The sequence below is a fragment of the Phoenix dactylifera genome, chromosome 11 (assembly GCF_009389715.1).
Source record: "Phoenix dactylifera cultivar Barhee BC4 chromosome 11, palm_55x_up_171113_PBpolish2nd_filt_p, whole genome shotgun sequence".
Taxonomy (NCBI): domain Eukaryota; kingdom Viridiplantae; phylum Streptophyta; class Magnoliopsida; order Arecales; family Arecaceae; genus Phoenix; species Phoenix dactylifera.
Window position 1 is genome coordinate 7960416 of NC_052402.1, and position 18040 is coordinate 7978455.

General features: G+C 39.4%; 2 protein-coding genes across 2 annotated transcripts; one reads left to right on the plus strand and one right to left on the minus strand.

Annotated features, from left to right (window-relative positions):
* The first annotated feature begins 2803 nt into the window (after positions 1 to 2803).
* On the plus strand, positions 2804 to 3121 carry LOC103706791. The gene has a single exon (XM_026804525.2). It carries the CDS (start codon positions 2804 to 2806, stop codon positions 3119 to 3121), a length of 318 nt encoding a protein of 105 aa, XP_026660326.2.
* Positions 3122 to 4752: 1631 nt separating this feature from the next.
* Positions 4753 to 12450, minus strand: LOC103706790 (annexin D5). The gene is made up of 7 exons (XM_008791022.4): positions 12226 to 12450; positions 8853 to 8998; positions 8489 to 8707; positions 6636 to 6851; positions 6468 to 6557; positions 5221 to 5424; positions 4753 to 5134 (listed from the first exon to the last, which is right to left on the minus strand). Exons 1-6 carry the CDS (start codon positions 12299 to 12301, stop codon positions 5221 to 5223), a joined length of 951 nt encoding a protein of 316 aa, XP_008789244.2. The 5' UTR covers positions 12302 to 12450; the 3' UTR covers positions 4753 to 5134.
* Between the last annotated feature and the right edge of the window lie 5590 nt (positions 12451 to 18040).

The following is an 18040-nucleotide window of genomic DNA, read 5'->3' on the forward strand; positions in this document are numbered from 1 at the left end:
GATCAATAACCTTCTCAGAAGAATCACAACATCATAGTTTCAGCAACTCACTTGAAGGCTTTGCTCTTGTCCTGGCCAACCATGTCCCACAACTCCTATTCCAGGGCATTGATTCAAAGAACATCATAATTCAACTACAGCCTTAAGCTTGTCTGCTTGTATATTCCTAAAACCATACTTCCTTTAAATTCTATTCATGCAATAATGACAAAACGTATCATTAATCGGGAAAAATAGACAAGCTGACAAGCCTTGCATGGCCTAGATCTGCAGGACTTGTTCGTTAAAGCTCCCAAGATTTAAGACTTTAATAGCCTCATGTGAGCTCATCATGCATAAAGCTAAAGGCTCGTTTGGTTCGCGGAAAGCATTTTTCCTCTTATTGGAAAACAAATTTCTAGGAAGAAGATGCCTAGGAAAGTACTTTTGGCATGTTTGGTTGACCATGGGAAAGTGACAAATTTCCTAATAAGTGCTTATGTTTGGTTGGTCATCCACTTTCCTGGGAAAGTTATGTATAATTCCTATTATGCCCTTAATAAAAATTAGGACTTCAATGCCTCTTTAATGCTTCTTTAATACTGATGGTCCTTTTTGGAAAAAAGTAAAAATGAAGTGATTCCTGCCTCATAGGAAAGACTTTTCCATGAAATATGTGAATCATATTCCTATGCGAATACAACTTTTCCGTCTCTCTCATTTGAAAACTCCAACCAAATAAGAGGCATCTCATTACTTTTTTGTTGACCATACTTTTTTCTTTTCTTTCCCCACGAACCAAACAAGCCCTAAAGGAACTCTCGAACAAACAAGATAGAAACTAGCTTTAGATTATAATATTGTCCGAGTTACTTGACGTGCCTTCATTCACATGAAGCCCACGAGATTTTTTTAGCTGACAAGGCCTCTCTGATTGGTCTAACTTGTGCTGCTCCAATCAATGCAAGGTGACATAGACTACTCACCTCCCAAGGCCCATCTAGAATAGCTGATCGATTCTTTATAGCTATCCAATAATAGCTGCCTGTTATCTCACCTGGTGCATAATGACAAGCTTCGTTCTACTTAGATTAAATGGTAAAAATCTCCTTTCAATAATTTAAACTATTTATATATTAAAAATTATATAATATCTTAAAATATATACTATCTAAATAATATTAAATTATATATATTTTTTTCAATCGTTTGATATATATAAAAAAATTCTGTTATATAAGTAACTTAAAGATAGCAGATCACATCCAATAGCTCGGATCATTGATGTGGAATCTTTATTATCTAATACAGATATGAGAAAAGATCCAATCATATATATATATATATATATATATATATATATTATATTATTTAATCTTGTTGCAAGGAGACATAAAAGTTCAGACGAGGTCTTATAACTGTGAAATGGCAATGGGTACGACCCTACCAAAGATGCCCTGTCTTTACCTATATGAACAGTCCGCACTGACCCGGCTATGTTCGTGAACAAGAACTTTCTTATCTCGCGGTCTTCCATGGTATCCTATTTATACTCTGTCTTTCTCTCTCTCAGCACATGGTTTTAGTTCCATCAATCTATGGATTTTTTAGCGGGCAGGTCCTCCGATTGTAGGCAATTCTAACCAAATAGTTTATAAACCAAGGAGATGCCAAAAGAGGACCTCTTTTTCATCTATGAACTCAGAAACCCCAATGCCCCCCCCCCCCCCCAATCTAGCATTACCAAAATGACCTTTAGTAGAACAGCAACTTGGATAACTTGATTATATTGATTTGCACTTCAATTCTTTGAAAAGATTTGCAGGCATGGAGAGCTGGACAGTTGGACTGGTTCTTCCGTATGTGTTATGTCCTTGATGAATGCCAGAAGCCAAATTCTCTGAAAAATGGTGCATAAGGCTTCAGCCATTGTGGAGTCTGAGGAGGGTCGGATACATGCGGTCTAATCTTTATATTTGGAGAGGTTGTTTTTATATTTCGAATCGGAGGTCTTTAAATTACAATGGAGCAACTTTATCGTTGTACCTAGGCTTATCTTTTAGAAGTCAAATTCTATTTGAAAAGAAAAAGAAAAAGAGAGAAGTTTTATAAGGTTAGGTTTTGGCAACTTCATTTTGTCAACTTGCTCAGGAAAATCTTTATTTTGTTAAAGACTGAAAACATAATCAGACCTAAAGTTGGAGGAGTCACTCAATTTTTCATTACGCGATGCAGAAACAAAGTGTAGGGGAAAGAATTATGTGACAAATAGCATACAAGTTCTCATGGGTGATCCACCAAAAGAGGGAACAGGATGAGTGCCATTACTCTATAAAGCTACCGAACTGGTTTTGACACTCATTCAAGATGCAAGTTAAATTTGTATCTAACGTATTCAATTCAATTGAATACGTTAGATACAAAATTTTAGTTAGGTAGGGGCAAGACTGGTACTTCATCCCAGCCGGAGAAAGTCCATGGTTACCCAAGTAGAAACAAAAGAAACCCATGAGCGAAGACAAAGGCAATACAACGCATAAAGACACTCCCCTTCCTTTAATATTCTAATGGTACTCAGCAGCATAGAGAAAAGCAATCCGCCTATGCATAAAATGCCAAGAAGAAGTTGTTATCTCCTGATAATAAAAACAATTACTAAGTTACTTATCTAGAATCTTGACTGAGGGACTTGAAGTTACTATAAGTGAGGCTAGTACTTGGAAATATGAACCCTCAACACCTCATGGTAACTGAGACCAGTGGTAGTTTCCACATTGGCAATAGAAGGAAAGGATAAGAATAAAGAGGAGGAGAAGAGATGACCATGGAGAGCAATGAAGTGGTGGAGGTGGCAAAGTGTGGGTGCTGTGGCATGAGGGAGGAGTGCACGTTGGACTACATTGGATGGGTGAAGGAGAGGTTTGGGGGTGTATGGGTCTGTGGCCTCTGCCAAGAGGCAATCAAGGATGAGCAGGCGAGGCTTGGGGTCGGCGTCGAGGCGGCAATGCTCGTCCACTCCAAGTTCAGAGAGACTACCGATGTCGATCCCACAGTCTGCATTGCTCGATCTCTTCTCCACTTGCTCAAGAAGGTCATCTCTTCCACCAACACCACAGCCACCACCCCCTCTTCTCACCCTTGACAAGTTTTGTTTCCTCTGCTGCACTCAATGTTTACCATGTACCTTTGACTAACTAATGTAGTGAAATGTTCTAGCTCATCATTCTATTCAGTGACTGGTTCATAAGCTCATCAATCCCAGCTTCTTAATCACTCGGCTGTTTCATCGATCTCCTACTGCAATGATCGATGTCGTTAAGAGAACAGTGGTTGGATCATTTTTACCTCAGACTTGAGAGTCAAACTGTCCGAGAGTTCATTGTCATGGAGAAAAGAGAATATGGAGCAATTTAACAAGTATCATGTCATCTTTTCTGTAAGAATAGGTGCAGTTATGTTCTAGTGAATAAACAGTGAGCTTGGTATGAGCTTAGAAGTAGAGGCTTCTAGTGAAAGGCTTTTATGCTAATGAAGGCTTTGTCCTTGTCCATTAAGTGCATGCATGGTTTACCATCTTTAGATCATTTTAACTGAACATAAGTTTCGGATATCCAAGATGTCCTTTGACGAAAAGACTATCCAAGATGTTATATTTCATAAATGAATACTGACTCATGAAAGCATCTAAATATAGTGTCTTTTGTTTTGATAACTCCTTTGGCAAGCGATGCTCTAGTCCCTTTATATTGACTGTATCATTTATTTAGCTGCAGCTCTTTGTGATTTGATGGAAGCTTTAGTTTTATAACAGCAAGGAGAGCATACCATTTAAATTTCTTTCCCATCACCTATGTGACTATAACAAAGATAACGTATTTAAATGCCGGCAGGTTGGTGAGATCTTCACATATGGATTTTTAATATTAAAAAAATGTTAATATCCCTATGTTCGATCTTTGTTTATTTTTTTTCATTTCTTCTGAAACATACATGGGCATGATTCTTTTTCCGAGTCCAACTCAGACCTCTCCAACCGGATGGGACAAGAAGGTTTTTTCGAGGAAACAGGGGAAGAACTCCACCACTTATCTCAAACAAGAAGGTGAGACATGGATACAGAGGAAAGAGAGTGGAATTAAACCACAATCAAGGAACACAGAAGGAAGAGGTCACTACCACAACACCAAATCAAATCACCTGGAGAAACGGCTTGAAGTTGGGCTTAGTTGGGTTTGGAATTGGTAGGGGAAATTTGATTGGGTTGGGGTGCAGTACGGCTACGGCTAGTCAAGTACAGGAAGGAGCCATAGTTCCAATCCCTTGCTTAGATACAAACAAAAGCATTCATCAGAAACAAACTGTGGTGAAGTATTTGCAAGGGATAAAGGAAAACCTTGAAGTACAAATCAGGGGCATTGCCTAGCAAAAACAAAATTACAGATAATGATTTGGAAACAGGACTTTGTAAGTTGACAGATTCCTCGTGATGGCAACTGAATTTAAAGGGCGCATATCTGCTGTAAATGAGAGGATCATGCTAACTGAATTTGTGAAGAATTGATTTCAAAGGCACAAGATGATGATCTCATGATATTATGATGCAAATGTTGAAATAAATCTTCTAGTTTCATCAAGGTGTTGGAGCCAAACTATGCAATTAGATGCGATGAGATTACATCAAAGGGTTGTATAGATTATGATATGAAAACAATACCAAGAGATCATTCATCCACCTGTATCAAGATAACCAAAGACATGGCATCCAAGCCACCGAGAAATAAAAGTTTTGTGCTAATGGTAATGGTATAACAAATGTCAAAGATCAGCACATTTCTGAACAACCAACCAAACTTCTACCATCACAAGCAGACCATAGCAGTTGGTGCAACCAGCAACAATAAAATGTGAACCTATTTTCACACACCATGATCAAATACACAAACATAAAATAATGCCAGACATTCTGGTAAGAACACCAAATTTTACAATTACAGTATATATACAAAGATGAGGATCATGTGTGCAGGATACTACTGTCCATTCTTCCCTAGTGACTCACCGCCCCACCATGTATCAAACTCATAACCTCTCTTATCAAGGGAGGAAAGTGATTCAACACAGGCTGATGGTAGACCAAGATGACAGCAAAGAGCGCCTGCATTGAAAGTTCTATGCAGTCTTACACATATGACTATAACCCTAATTTAACTTCAATATGTACAGAACTTTTAGTTTACATACCTAATTGTTGGGACCCACAAGAGAGAGAAGAAAAGTTCGATAATGGCCTGATGTCTCTGAATGGATTGCATCCCTCAATGGTTTGTTGTATTTCTTATGGTATTCTGCCTTTATATATTGCATATCAATCTCAGTCCTGGAGACTACAATCCTTATGAGTGTCGTATCATTAGTTCCTAGGCCTTTCATTGCCTTGCGCAACACCTGAAAAATTATAAATTAAAATCATCAGCATGCCATGGTTAGGACACCAAACTATCAGAGTTTACCTTTTATAACAAGAGATTCTCAAACCATTTGGATGGTTGCTCCGCAGCTAAAAGAACCGTACTTATAAATTATGATGTTTCCAACAGAGTATGTCAGGGGTCAATGAAGTAGAAATATTCATCTAAAGAATTGGGTCAAATGACACTACTGTAACAATGTACACACTAATCCTAAATGGGTCTGTACATTGTACCCTTTTTTTGTTTGGACATAAAGTCTGTACTAAAAGAAAATGTGCCATATGTTTTGGATGAGCAATAATAAAATATGACAGTGGTTAAGGAGCTAGGGTGAGTGCAGATCAGGAGACGCTAAAGAGAAGCATGGGCAACGATACAACAATAGGCAACAGGGACCAAAACAAAAGCCCGCTCAAGTGAAAAGCACAGTTTAAAATAAATAATCTGCAAGGAGAACAGAAAGACCTTAAATGGTGACAGGTTTGGCATCAGATAGAATTAAACGGTGATATAAGTAATGTATAGCCAGGTCAGAATATCCAACTATAGCTAAATGTTTATGATTGTGGCTTTTCTTACAAGATATGTTTAAGTTATTCTAATAAAAAAAGAGAAGCTTGGAGGATCTTTGAGGGCACAAAAATAAGTATTTGGAACAACTACAACAATAAACACAGTTCAACAAGCAGGTCTAGCTTTATAATAAATAAAGAAATCCAGATGATCCATCTACTATACTGTTTAATGTTAGTTCTACAAACATGTCAGTGTTAGCAACAAAGATTATTATGTAAACCAGAAATGGAAATATGTGTCAATTTCCAATATGAATTCAGAATGTTTATACGATCTGTAATAAAGTAATAATGTTATTTCACAATTCCTCACCATCATCTAAGTCATGAGATCAATTTCCATTCAAGATACACAAGCACAAAGTAATTAGACATACAAGATTCTAATGTGGGTGAATTTCCAACTTTTTCAATGATTATGCTGTATGTCACAAGGAGATACCTTGGCAAAATACTTGGCAGGATTCTCAGCACATCTGAGGATTGTAAGAAGAGCAACTTCAAAATTTCCAGATGTCTCACTCTTCACAGCCTGGAAAGGGCATTATTTCTTAACAATCTGCCATGGATAAATGCTGGCACGAGAAGGAATGAGCAAAGAAAGCATTACCTTTTCAAGGGAGCTACCATAGGTATGAAAGTAGGAAGAAGAAACAGCTGCTAAATGTGCAGCGCTTCTTTCACTGAAGATGCGAATGAAAATCTTTTCATCTGTTCCTAATCGCTTCTCACCAGCTTTAAAGAGGGCTTTTGCATCATTAGCCACCATTATATGATCAACCTCAGGGCCTTCATAACGTGGTGTACCGACGTATGCAAGGAGCAACTACCAGACAAAATGAAAATTACCATTTTAGAAAGTTGCATTTCTTTTCCATTTCAGTGGAGAGGAAAATGCTGGTGATCTCAGATACATTTTGACACTTGCTTTTAATTCATAGTCACAACAGCCATAAAAGAATCAGAAGAAATTTAATGCTGCATTAATTTTTTAATCTAAAGAATGCGAGAGATTCAGCATGTGGAGCTAACCGTGCATTATAGTTGATTGTTGTATGCAATTCCAAGACAGCAGATATCAGGTGATATCACAGTCCTTGCAGAAATATGTTATACTTCACAATAATACCTCTCATTTAAGAGTCGGCAAACTGATCAAAGAGAAGTGGCAGGAATAGTAACCCTGCAATACTTGAAAATTCATTCTAAGAAGTAAATGTGAAGACTTCTGAGAACACTTTGCCTTTCTCATTTACTGCATGGAAATGATCTGATGATTTCACATAATATATTCTACATTTATTGCATGCTCAGTTTTCCAACTAGAATTAAGTCTTGAATAACCTTAGATCACATCATTAGAATCACAAAAAGATAATCCCATGAAGGCAGTGTGCTTGCTTGAATATATACAGACATTTTTTAAACCCACAAATAGTTTAGAAATATAGTTTCATGACATCCTTGAAATCATATAGATGGAGACATCATAAATGATTTAGAATGCCATCAGACCAAAGATTTGGAACTTTCAAAAACCCAGTAGCATGCATTGCATGGTTTTTTTATTAACTAATTCAATTCTTGTGGAGCAAAAGCTTCCACACAGTGCAAATAAACAACTAATAACGCAGATTTCCCCTAGACATAGATAAACAGCATCCAAATGGGCATTTAACCAATAGATCAGTCATTCTAATTTGTGCTAAATGTATGCAAGAACTCAAAATAAGGGAAAAGCAGCGTCAAAGAAATATGTTCAAGTTAGAGTCCCATACAGTATAAGCATGCATGTATCTGGAAATAAATAACCATGCTTCTCCAGGTTGCAATGCATTAATGTCTACCTTCAGGATGCACTTCAACCTCTCTAAGTCCTAATAAATTAGCATACTTGGATCTTACTTGAAGGACAGTAAGATGCCACAATAATTAGGTAAGTTGGCTAGACATTTTATATTTTACTATAATGCCTGCATTTCCAAAAGATTATAATAATACCCACAGATCTAAGTAAAAATTCAAAGCATTTTTTTTTGGTGCATTAAAAATTTAAAGCATTAGTAGCCATGTCTTAAAGGTAATTTGAGTCTGGCCAGCCACTACTAAGAAAAGCTAATACTTCGAAGAGTTGCAATAGTTGCTTTCCACTCTTCAATTACACACCAGAAATGTGAAAAACATGAGTCAATGAATGCATGGAACATCAAAAACAAAATTTACAGATGCCAGCATGAGGCCAGCAGAATTCGATGCTTAACTTTTTCAAATTGAAGAAAAGAGTAATTGAACATTTCTGATCAAACTCATAAATGTTGAACAGCTTATGCAAGAAACCACAGAACATGAAAAATAAATTATGAATGAATGATTTTTGATTAAGACAAAAAATTCCAATTTCATAATTTTAAATCAAACATGCAGCAAAAACCGTATACAGTATTTGGCAAGGTAAGAAATAACCTTTTGGTGATCTCCAGATGTTTGACGATGTATGTCATGCTCAAGATAAGCACCAAATTTTGCATAGTATGTTTGTTTAATTATCTGTATCATTGATGGTGTACGAGAGCATATTACTTCAGTGGCTGCTTGCAAGTCAATGACATCTCCACTAAGTGCCTGCCTTAATACAGTTGCGTCACGTCCTGGTGGATCAAGAACCCATAGGAGCATTGCTTTCTGAGATGGAATTCAGTAAACAACCGTAAGCCACAACCTTCATCATAGCTTTAGATGCAATTATATTGTATACTCTAATCACTTATGATTAGCACTTTTGATTCTATTTTTTATATCTAATTAAAATATTGAGAGCTCATTGCACCTTGAGGTTTCCACTGAGCTCAGAAGATAAGCGATTGATGAGCTCAGAAGAATACATGGCTCGGTATTCCTGTTGAATAAGTGCACGTTGTGTAGCATCACGGTGAGCAAGAATGTTTACAACTGCTGCACTGTCACAGCCGAATCCTAAATCATCACCAAGACAAAAGCTGATTATAATGAGGAAATTTTAAGACAAGGAATATCCTAACCTGAAAAAAAAAGGTGAAGAGCTGATTGATAATTTGCATAAGAGCAGAGAGTGAATTATTGAGATCAAGAAAAGCTGAATTTGAGAAATTGAAGTCAAAATGCTCTGCTGCTAGAACCAACAAGCAGAAGCATTCAAAACTTTACCAAAGGCATGTTCGGTGTTGCTATTGCTTCTAGAGAAGTGCTTTTTAAAGAGCAATTAATCTAAAGTACTTGTAAGAATTGGCTTATGCTTACTTCCAACATATGGTAATCTCAAGTTACAAAAGAAGCACTTGTGTGTTTATTAGATGTCTAGCAAGGTTGTTAGAATAAATTCATATATATCAAATTCTGGCTGTTTCAAAGACTAGAAGTTATACTTTTTACTATTCATGGTGATAAAAAAATGAATAAAATAATTACATCACTTTGATACAACTGAAAAGTTTCGAAAAATTATGTTAGTAGGTTGCATAGAAAGGAAGAGTTGTACAACTTTGTGATTTTTCTTGATATTTATGATTAATAAGAAGATTAATTTGTTTAAGGTAAGTTATCACCAAAAGCTGATCCCTAATAGTTGGGATAGAGCTTGATGGTTATGTCTATGGTCAAGGTTATCACCAGTTTGTTATTGATAGAAATACATAAGATAATATCAGAACATGTGTTTTATCAGATTGTAGTTTGGCAACACATTTAAATCTTGAACCCAGGGATGACTGGATGCAAATCATCAGTTTTAAGAGAGCCTCCTTGGGGTATTTTTTTTTCTTTCCTTTTTTTGTTGGTGGGGGACTCAGTTGCCTCCTGGAATCCAGCATGAAGAAGCCCTCTAACACACGGGATCATATGCATCTTAGATACCATATTTTATAAGGAAGTACTTTTCCAATGGTGCATCAATTTTGACTTCTGCTCCAATATAGAGTTAACTAACAAATCAATATTCAAAGGTTGAAGCCATCTATCCATTATCCTTGTTTTAGATGCTCATCTGTCAGCCAGTTACTCCATTCATCCCTTTTAGCTTTTCTTGTTTTCCCTTTTCCACCCATTAATAACAGCGAAATTAAAGTGGATGATAACATTGTAGATACGAAACCTGTAGCAAAAGGAATAGCTGCTTTGTGAATTGCCTGAGAGGAAAGATATGAGAAGAAACCTGAAAGTTAATAAGTTGCACGAGTTGGGGAGCATGGCATATAAGAGTGGTATGTTGAAGTCTAACAGGCAGGCCATTGGTACTTCACATTTAAATCTGTGTGGAGAACATATGGGATCACTATGCCATGCTGTTCACCATGCTTGACCATTGGGGCTGCTAGACACAAGGCTCAATGCCTACTTCTTGGACCGATTTATTTGCCAAGGAAAAGGAAATGGTATAGCCTGATCAATGATTCATAATGGCAGATGCAAACATTTAAGGGGATTTGCACATAATTGTGGATTAGAATGGCAGTGAAACCATGGAGATGCCTGTCTTTTAATGTTTGTGAAATGGCAAAAAGTAACAAAGAAGGGAATGGGCTGGGTTCGAGATAGTTGCTGGACCAGTTACCGTCTAAAATAAGGACACTTTTACTACCAAAAAAAGGACATTTAAACATCAGATAGTTAATCTTTTAGAATTGATAAACTAGATCCAAACTCCATGAAAGTGGACCCAGTTTAGGCTGAATGTGGACATGGCACCCAAAGGCACTTGCACACCGCGGTAAGGCGGCACATGTGCATTCAGATGCTGTACAAGAAGAGAGGAATAAAACATCTACCTCCAACTCTAAAGCTAGAAAAAACTAACTAAAAGCATACAAGATGTAAAATTTAATAACAAGAACCAAGATCAAAGAAAACGGGCAGAAAAGATAACAAAACAAGCACCAAAAAACCATATAGATGATGACACTGCCCCATGCCCTTCCACCAGACAGATATTCTATATACATTTTAAACAAAAAGTGGTCATAGTCCATTCATAGTTTATCTGCTGATTTTATAATAATTATGTCAATTGGCTCAAACTTCCTCCCAGTATCATCATTGTTCTACCTTTTCCCATAGAAGAAAATATATACTATTTCATTAAATATATACTTCCTCCCAGCATAATCATTGTTTGGGAAATCTCCGATACATTCACCTTACAGTAATACACATCCTTAATGAATCACCAGGAAGCCTACAAAAATTCTTAACAAAAAAGATACAAATAGCGTACATTAGTCCTAGTCAGAAATCAAATATAGCATGAAAATAACACATATCAACAGTCATGAGAAACTTGGTATAAGTAGGGAACATAGTGGAAAAAATTTGTTTTGTGCCCTAGGATCAACAGCCACAGACGAGAATAATACTGAGCAACAGGAAGTAACAAGGAGAGAAAGGAGTCAAACCGACCAAAGGATCCAGTTCTTTGTTTCCTTTTTTACATCTACTTTTCTTTCTCTCTTTCTAGCCAAGGCAGACCCTGATGCGTGTGTGCATAAAACCACAAAGCAACATGCGCATGGGACAAGTCAGTCGACATCAATCAATCCCAGCTGGTGAATTGATCCCCTAAATATCCTTCCCAAACAAAAGTTCAACCCAGGCTGACCTAAACCAGAACACAAACTCAATCCATCTACACCAAAATTTGCAGATGACACAGCTTCAGTAAAAGCAGAAAGCTGGTAAAAAGATTCTCTTTTTTGTGGTAAACTCTAAATTAAAATGTTCATTAGCCAAATCCCAGGATGGAATTTTTTAAACTTGCCAACAGGCTAAGAAGAAGAACAAGATTTGATCCTCACAATCCAAAACATACTCCTCAATTTCCAAATTCCAACAGAGCACGAAGGTAAAGAACAAATAGCAGAACAACCCGCCTCCTAAAACCCACAAAAAAAATTAAAAAGGCCCCCTTTTCCCCCAAAAGAAACCCTTGTTTCCTTTTTTACCAGCTCCAAATCGCAGGATCCCTAAATCCAAACAGACACAGAATCCAAACCCCCATAAATCCCCCAACAACGAACAATCATTCAACCATCTCGTAATCTTCAATGCCATAAAACCACATCAAACGCTCAATTTTATGCCAAAGCAACGACAGAGATCACAGAACGAACAGCACTACGATCCGAACCCAACAAAAAGGCTTCAAAAGAGGGGTTAAATCAACACAGGAATACCTTTGAAGGCTTTGTAGAGATCAATGGCGTCTTGGCGAGGGGAAGAGAGAACCGGCGGAACGCTCAGTGTCGACATCTTCGCGTTCTCTCCCCGATCCAAATGCCCTCGAGCTCTCACTTATCTTCTCCCCACCAAATACACGCGCTCTTCCGCCGCGCAACGAAGCGCGTGTCGTGTGGAAGGCCGACACGTTCTCTCTCCAAAAAGCCTGCGCGTCAGATATCAGCGGCTCGTTTCTCAATAAACAGGTAGGATACGACGGTTGGTTATGACAGCTAAGAGAAAAAAACAGAGGCAGGTTTAACCACCAGTTTGCACAAAGAATAGCAAAAACTGGGGAGAAAAAAAAAAAACTCGAGGCCATCTACTATATCACAACCGGCCTCTAGAAGAAAAAAAGGTGGCCCCTCCTTATGAAGCATAATTCTTTTCGCTATTCTTTTAATATAGGACTAAAGTCTCGGATCCCCCATCCGCCCCCAACACTGCCTCCAGCGGGAAGAATTCATGCGGAGAAGTTTCGGCAAGGCCCTTCCTCTAGCGCCATCTGTTAGAGCGAAAAAGTGACTACGTCCCGACCAAAGGTATTGTTGATTTTGGGGTATCATGTGCAGCTCTTAATGGGCAATATTCTCCTCAGGACTTTGTCTTTTTTAAAAAAGCCCTCTGGAAGAAAAAGGTAGCCCCTCCTCATAAGGTACTTTTTTAATAGTCCCAAATCCCCCATCCGCCCTCCAACAACACCAATAATGACTTTTCATCTATCGTACCAATCCCTAACTACAGCATTGACTTGGTAAATTAAATTACGGTGTAGCAAGTGATCGTGCGGTCGGTGGAAGAGTTTCAAAATTTGGTTTGCCTTTTTGAAAAATATATCTTTAAATTTTAATAAAAATTGAAGAAATTTGATGAATTGTTTAGTTGTTCTTGATTAAGTATTTGTTTTGCTGAGAGCTATTTTTAGACATATATAAATCGAGAACTAGGCATTATATTTTTCTTTAATTATGGTAAAAAAGGAAGAATACCTTTAAATGGCTGGTCCCAGTTTTGCAGTAACAAAGATAACTCTGGATCAAGAAAAAAAAGAAATTTTTTGCATGCTCATCTCATGATTACCAACCTAATCCAGTAGGAAAATACTCGGCATTTATGTTAGTCGTAAATAAAATTCCATCGGCATCAATGGGCTCTCTGTCTCTCTCTCTCTCTCTCACTCTCACATTCAATGGGCTCTCGTGAATCACATGAATGCCTCGTGTTTCACGGTCATGCACTGGTCGGCTAGCTTTTTCCTTGGCTGGTTGAGTGTGGGGTAAGTAGATAAGAACCTGTTTATATTATATTCTCTTGTATTCCTCATCATCTAGTCTTGAATCATACGTAAGAGACTTTAGTTTTGGATAGGTTTGACGTGGCAATGAAGTGACTTGCCAGCGACTTGTTTCCTTGCTTTCCCTGCGAAATACCTCAGACATCAAAAGCAAACCTAGCCACCGACTTCTAAGCACAGATTAAGAATCCACACTAGGTGTGGGTCCACGGGTAATTAGAGGTTCTAGGTTTTCCTTCCTTCTTCACGTTTGCTTGAAAAGTAGTGCTGTAAAGTGATATCATTTACCACCCATTGGGGGGGGGTTAAAATTAGTCGTTTGATGCCGGTTTTAAAAATTAGTATTTATGTAACTCTCTCCCCCTTCATCATGTCCACCATTTTTCGAAGCAAAATTAGAAAAGTTCAAACATTTCAGCACGGAGCTCCTTACTGGGCCGGCCCGAGCCTTAGGCGACCGAGACCGAGGGGGAAAAAAAAAAAGCTAGAGGATTAAAAATTAGTATTTATGTAGCTCTCTCCCTCTTCATTATGTCCACCATTTCTCCAACGATAATAATTTCATACAAGCAAAATTAGAAAAGTTCAAACATTTCAGCGTGGAGCTCCTTGACCTGTAGAAGGCTCACAATTAGTTGATTCTTTTCTTGTACTAACTGATCTTTCACTAAAAGAAAAAAAATCTCCTTTTAAAATAGCAAGTCATCTCCTAACTCAAGATGGTAAAGCTGAAGTAAACCTAACTATCCTCTAGCCGAAGCCAGCCAAAAAAAAAGCTTGCTGAAGCAGGATTATAGTCATGGTGTTGATAATGGGCTCACTCAAGACCCTAACAATCAAATTAGTTCGAAACCTTTAATCCTGCTGTGGAAGCCTGAATGCACTGCTGATATCATTACTTATTATAACTACAAAAATTTTTAATAATCTATTTATCTGTTTTATCTAGTCAATATTATTTATTAAAAAGTTCATAGGAATCTTGAACTACTTTGATTAGAAATAGAATTTAGTAGGACCAACCAAAGTCCTTCTGCTCCTTGTGGGTCGCCAGTCATCAACACTTGTTTTGTGGTCAATTGACTATCAATACAACTACGGTCCTTAACCAACTAAATCATTTTTATGAAAAATGGACTTTGGAATCCAATCCTCATATGAAGGGAAATAGATGGATGATGAGCTCAATGAAAGCTAATAGGACTGGTCGTGTTAATTAGTAGATAGAGAAAGCTCTGCTAGCTGAACTCATTTACGTGATTAAAATAACGACGTCTAATGTGGCCAGCTTATATGGAATGACCTGAATGCCATATGAATGTTTTGATTAAACCTTCACAGCTTGCATCTCTTGCAGAAAGCTAAGAGAGAAACCCATGGGAGTTCCAGTAGAGAGAACCTCCTAACATTGCATTATGGGAATCCAGAAATAAGTCTCGAGGCTTTTAATTGATCGGGCTAGCCTTAATCATGTTATATTATTGTATGGAACATGCAATGCATGCATCAGGGAGAGCCATGGAAATGTGAAGCTTCATCAACACTTCACCCTCTACCCTGGGTTAGATGGAAATACATTTATACTTGAGTTCAAGGCTAGAATTAACCAGGCACCGGATACTAACAAAATTGTTTAATCCATTTCTTGTTATAAATGATTTAACTATAATGATCCTAAAAGCATGTAATTTGGTATGATTATTGATGGGGGGCGAAATGGATCGTCTAGCCCACAACAAAAAGGGCCACCCAATTTCGGCCCAACAAACACCAACGCCGACCGGACATGTTCTCGGTCTGGCCCAGAATCAGCTCCACCTCGGACTCCGCTGAAAGCTCCTCCGACCTCGGATATTCGCCGACCCGCCCCGGCCAAGCTCGGGGCGCCTTCTTTATTCGCCGACGCGCCCCGGCCAAGCTCGGGGCACCCTCCTTATTTGCTGATGTGCCCCGACCGAGCTCGGAGCGCCCTCCTTATTCGCTGATGCGCCTCGATCGAGCTCGGGGCGCCCTCTCCAATTATATGCCCCGACCCCTGAGCTCGGGGCGCTTCGCCGGGCATAGCTCGGCACCCGTCAAGCTGACCTCGCCAAAAATATGATGCGATCTCTCAACGAGTTCGGCCTTACCGATAGCCGCACCCATGTGCATGCCCATGCCCTCCTACGTGGCCTTACATTATGACGCCACCATGATGTACTACTTCGGACATACCCTGCCAACGCCTTTCCGTTCCCAAGAATGGACTCCACCGCGCACCACAATCAAACCCTGGCTACGCGCCACCCCACTCATGATGGGGATGAGCCATGCCCTGCCACGGCTGTTAACGTCTTACCGTTTCCAAGAACGGACTCTACCACGCGCCACAACCAAACTCTGGCTGCACGCCACTCCCACTCATGATGGGAACGAGCCATACCTCTGCCACCTAAGTGCCCTTATCGGGACTATATATAAAAACCAACAGGTAACATATGGGGGGAACTTTTTGCTGGACCTACAAAGCTCCACTCTAACTTGATCGTCGGAGGGCCCTCACCGGAGATACCGGTGAGGTTTTGTGCAGGTACACCGTCGGTCGCAGAAGGTGACTCTCTCCGTCTTCCTCCGCTCTCCGGCAGCTCTCCCGACTCCTCCGGCGTGGTCACCCTCGAGCCAGATTTGAACCACAACAATTATTAATTATGCCAAAGATAAATCTCATACGTTCACCACCTAGCAAATTAGGTTGATTCACCGTCCTAACTCAATCGATCGATCCATAAATAGTTTACAGAATTAGGAAATGTACCTCTCTTTTCTATCTTTGTGACACTGTTAATTAAGCAATTCTTCATGAGAATGGGAACACTAAGACTGGTGACTCGGCTAATTTCATTGAACTGCTTAGCTAACCATCACACTAGATGAACCACTTAAATCGTATCAACATCTTTCGTTCGCATGCCTACTCGAAACAATCTCCAATGAGTAATTGCATAACCTTTTCGTCCCAGCATGATGCATTTCTTAGGAAGAAAAGAAGGTAAGAGTGATATTAGGTGGGAAGAAGACAACATATATAATGGCATCTACCATTCAAGATATGGTTTCTCTATATGGTGCCGGTTTACATTGTTGGTGACATATGTTTCTAAGATGATGGTTTTCTATGGGGAAAAGAGTTCCATGATCATGTTGAATGTACATGCTTGGTCAAAAAATTTTGAAGTCAGGTTAGGTTGAAGTTTAGGATGGTTCAGCTTGTCATCGCATCGGTTAATATGGATAACATCAGATACCTACTTCCTCATATTGGTCTCTGGCTGGCTCTTAAATCAACCCAAACTGCACAAATAAACAGACTTACCATATTTAGTTTGCCTTTCTGTTGTTTCCTAATCATAGGATAGGAAGGCATAAGGATATCATGGACTTTTCCTTGTAAGATCATAGTCGAATTAGTCCCTCACATCACTACTTGTGTAAGTACATCCCATGAAATCAAAAAAAAAAATAGATAATGCAGTGAGGATGGAACAGACACGTAGTCCCCCCAAATGAACTTTTTCGAGTGCTGCGCCGCATAGGCTGCTGCCACCAAATTTGCAGTACTATGGACTTCTCTGTAGACATGGAAAATCCAGTAGGAGCTCACTCACTCAGCAAGCTGCAGATGTTGTAGAGCAGGTACATCTCGTCAGCGGCGCGCCTCCAACTTTAAATCCACTCAATCACTATAGCTGAGTCTTTCTTTAGATTGATACAATCCGAGCACAAACTAAATGGGCAGTGAAATGTTCCGGCCTGGCCATTATCTCAGTCTAGAGTCACTGCTTTGACTAGACGGACCCGGACCAGCCCCCCACAACTGACTATTTCTCAATTCGTCGGGTTAAACTTAGCTCGTAATTGACCAAGCCCAAAACGTCCTCTTAAAGACAGCATCCATTCTTACATGCTGATGTGTCAAGCCATAATTGGAAGGGACGTGTTTGGGGTCCCACTTCCACCGGCTGCTAACCTATCAGATGAGGTTCGAAGCTGTCAAATTCCGGACAGCTGATCCTCTCCTTTCTAGATTAGTCAAATCAGAGGGCCGTTCAGAAAACAAACGAAACAGAACTGTGGTTGACCAGACTAGACCGGACCGGACCGGTCCAACATAAAACGGCTCGAACCGGACCCTTAACACGAGATTCAGTTCTAGCTTCAAAATTCCAATCCCAACTATTTAAAACCGTTCCGGTCCAACCGTACGCCGTCGACCCTACGCGAAGCCCCCCAAATCTGGGGCCCACGATAGCGATGGAATAAAACGTGTCGCACATCCACGGGAGGAGACAAAGCAAACCCAAAGACAACCGACACCACGCTGCCGGGCGCCGCACCCGGCCACGTATCAAATCTATCTGACACGTGGCGCTCTCTTCGCCCTCCGTTCAGATCACGACGAAGAGAACAGGGGAGCCCGAGCTTTTTTCCCCCTACCTCTC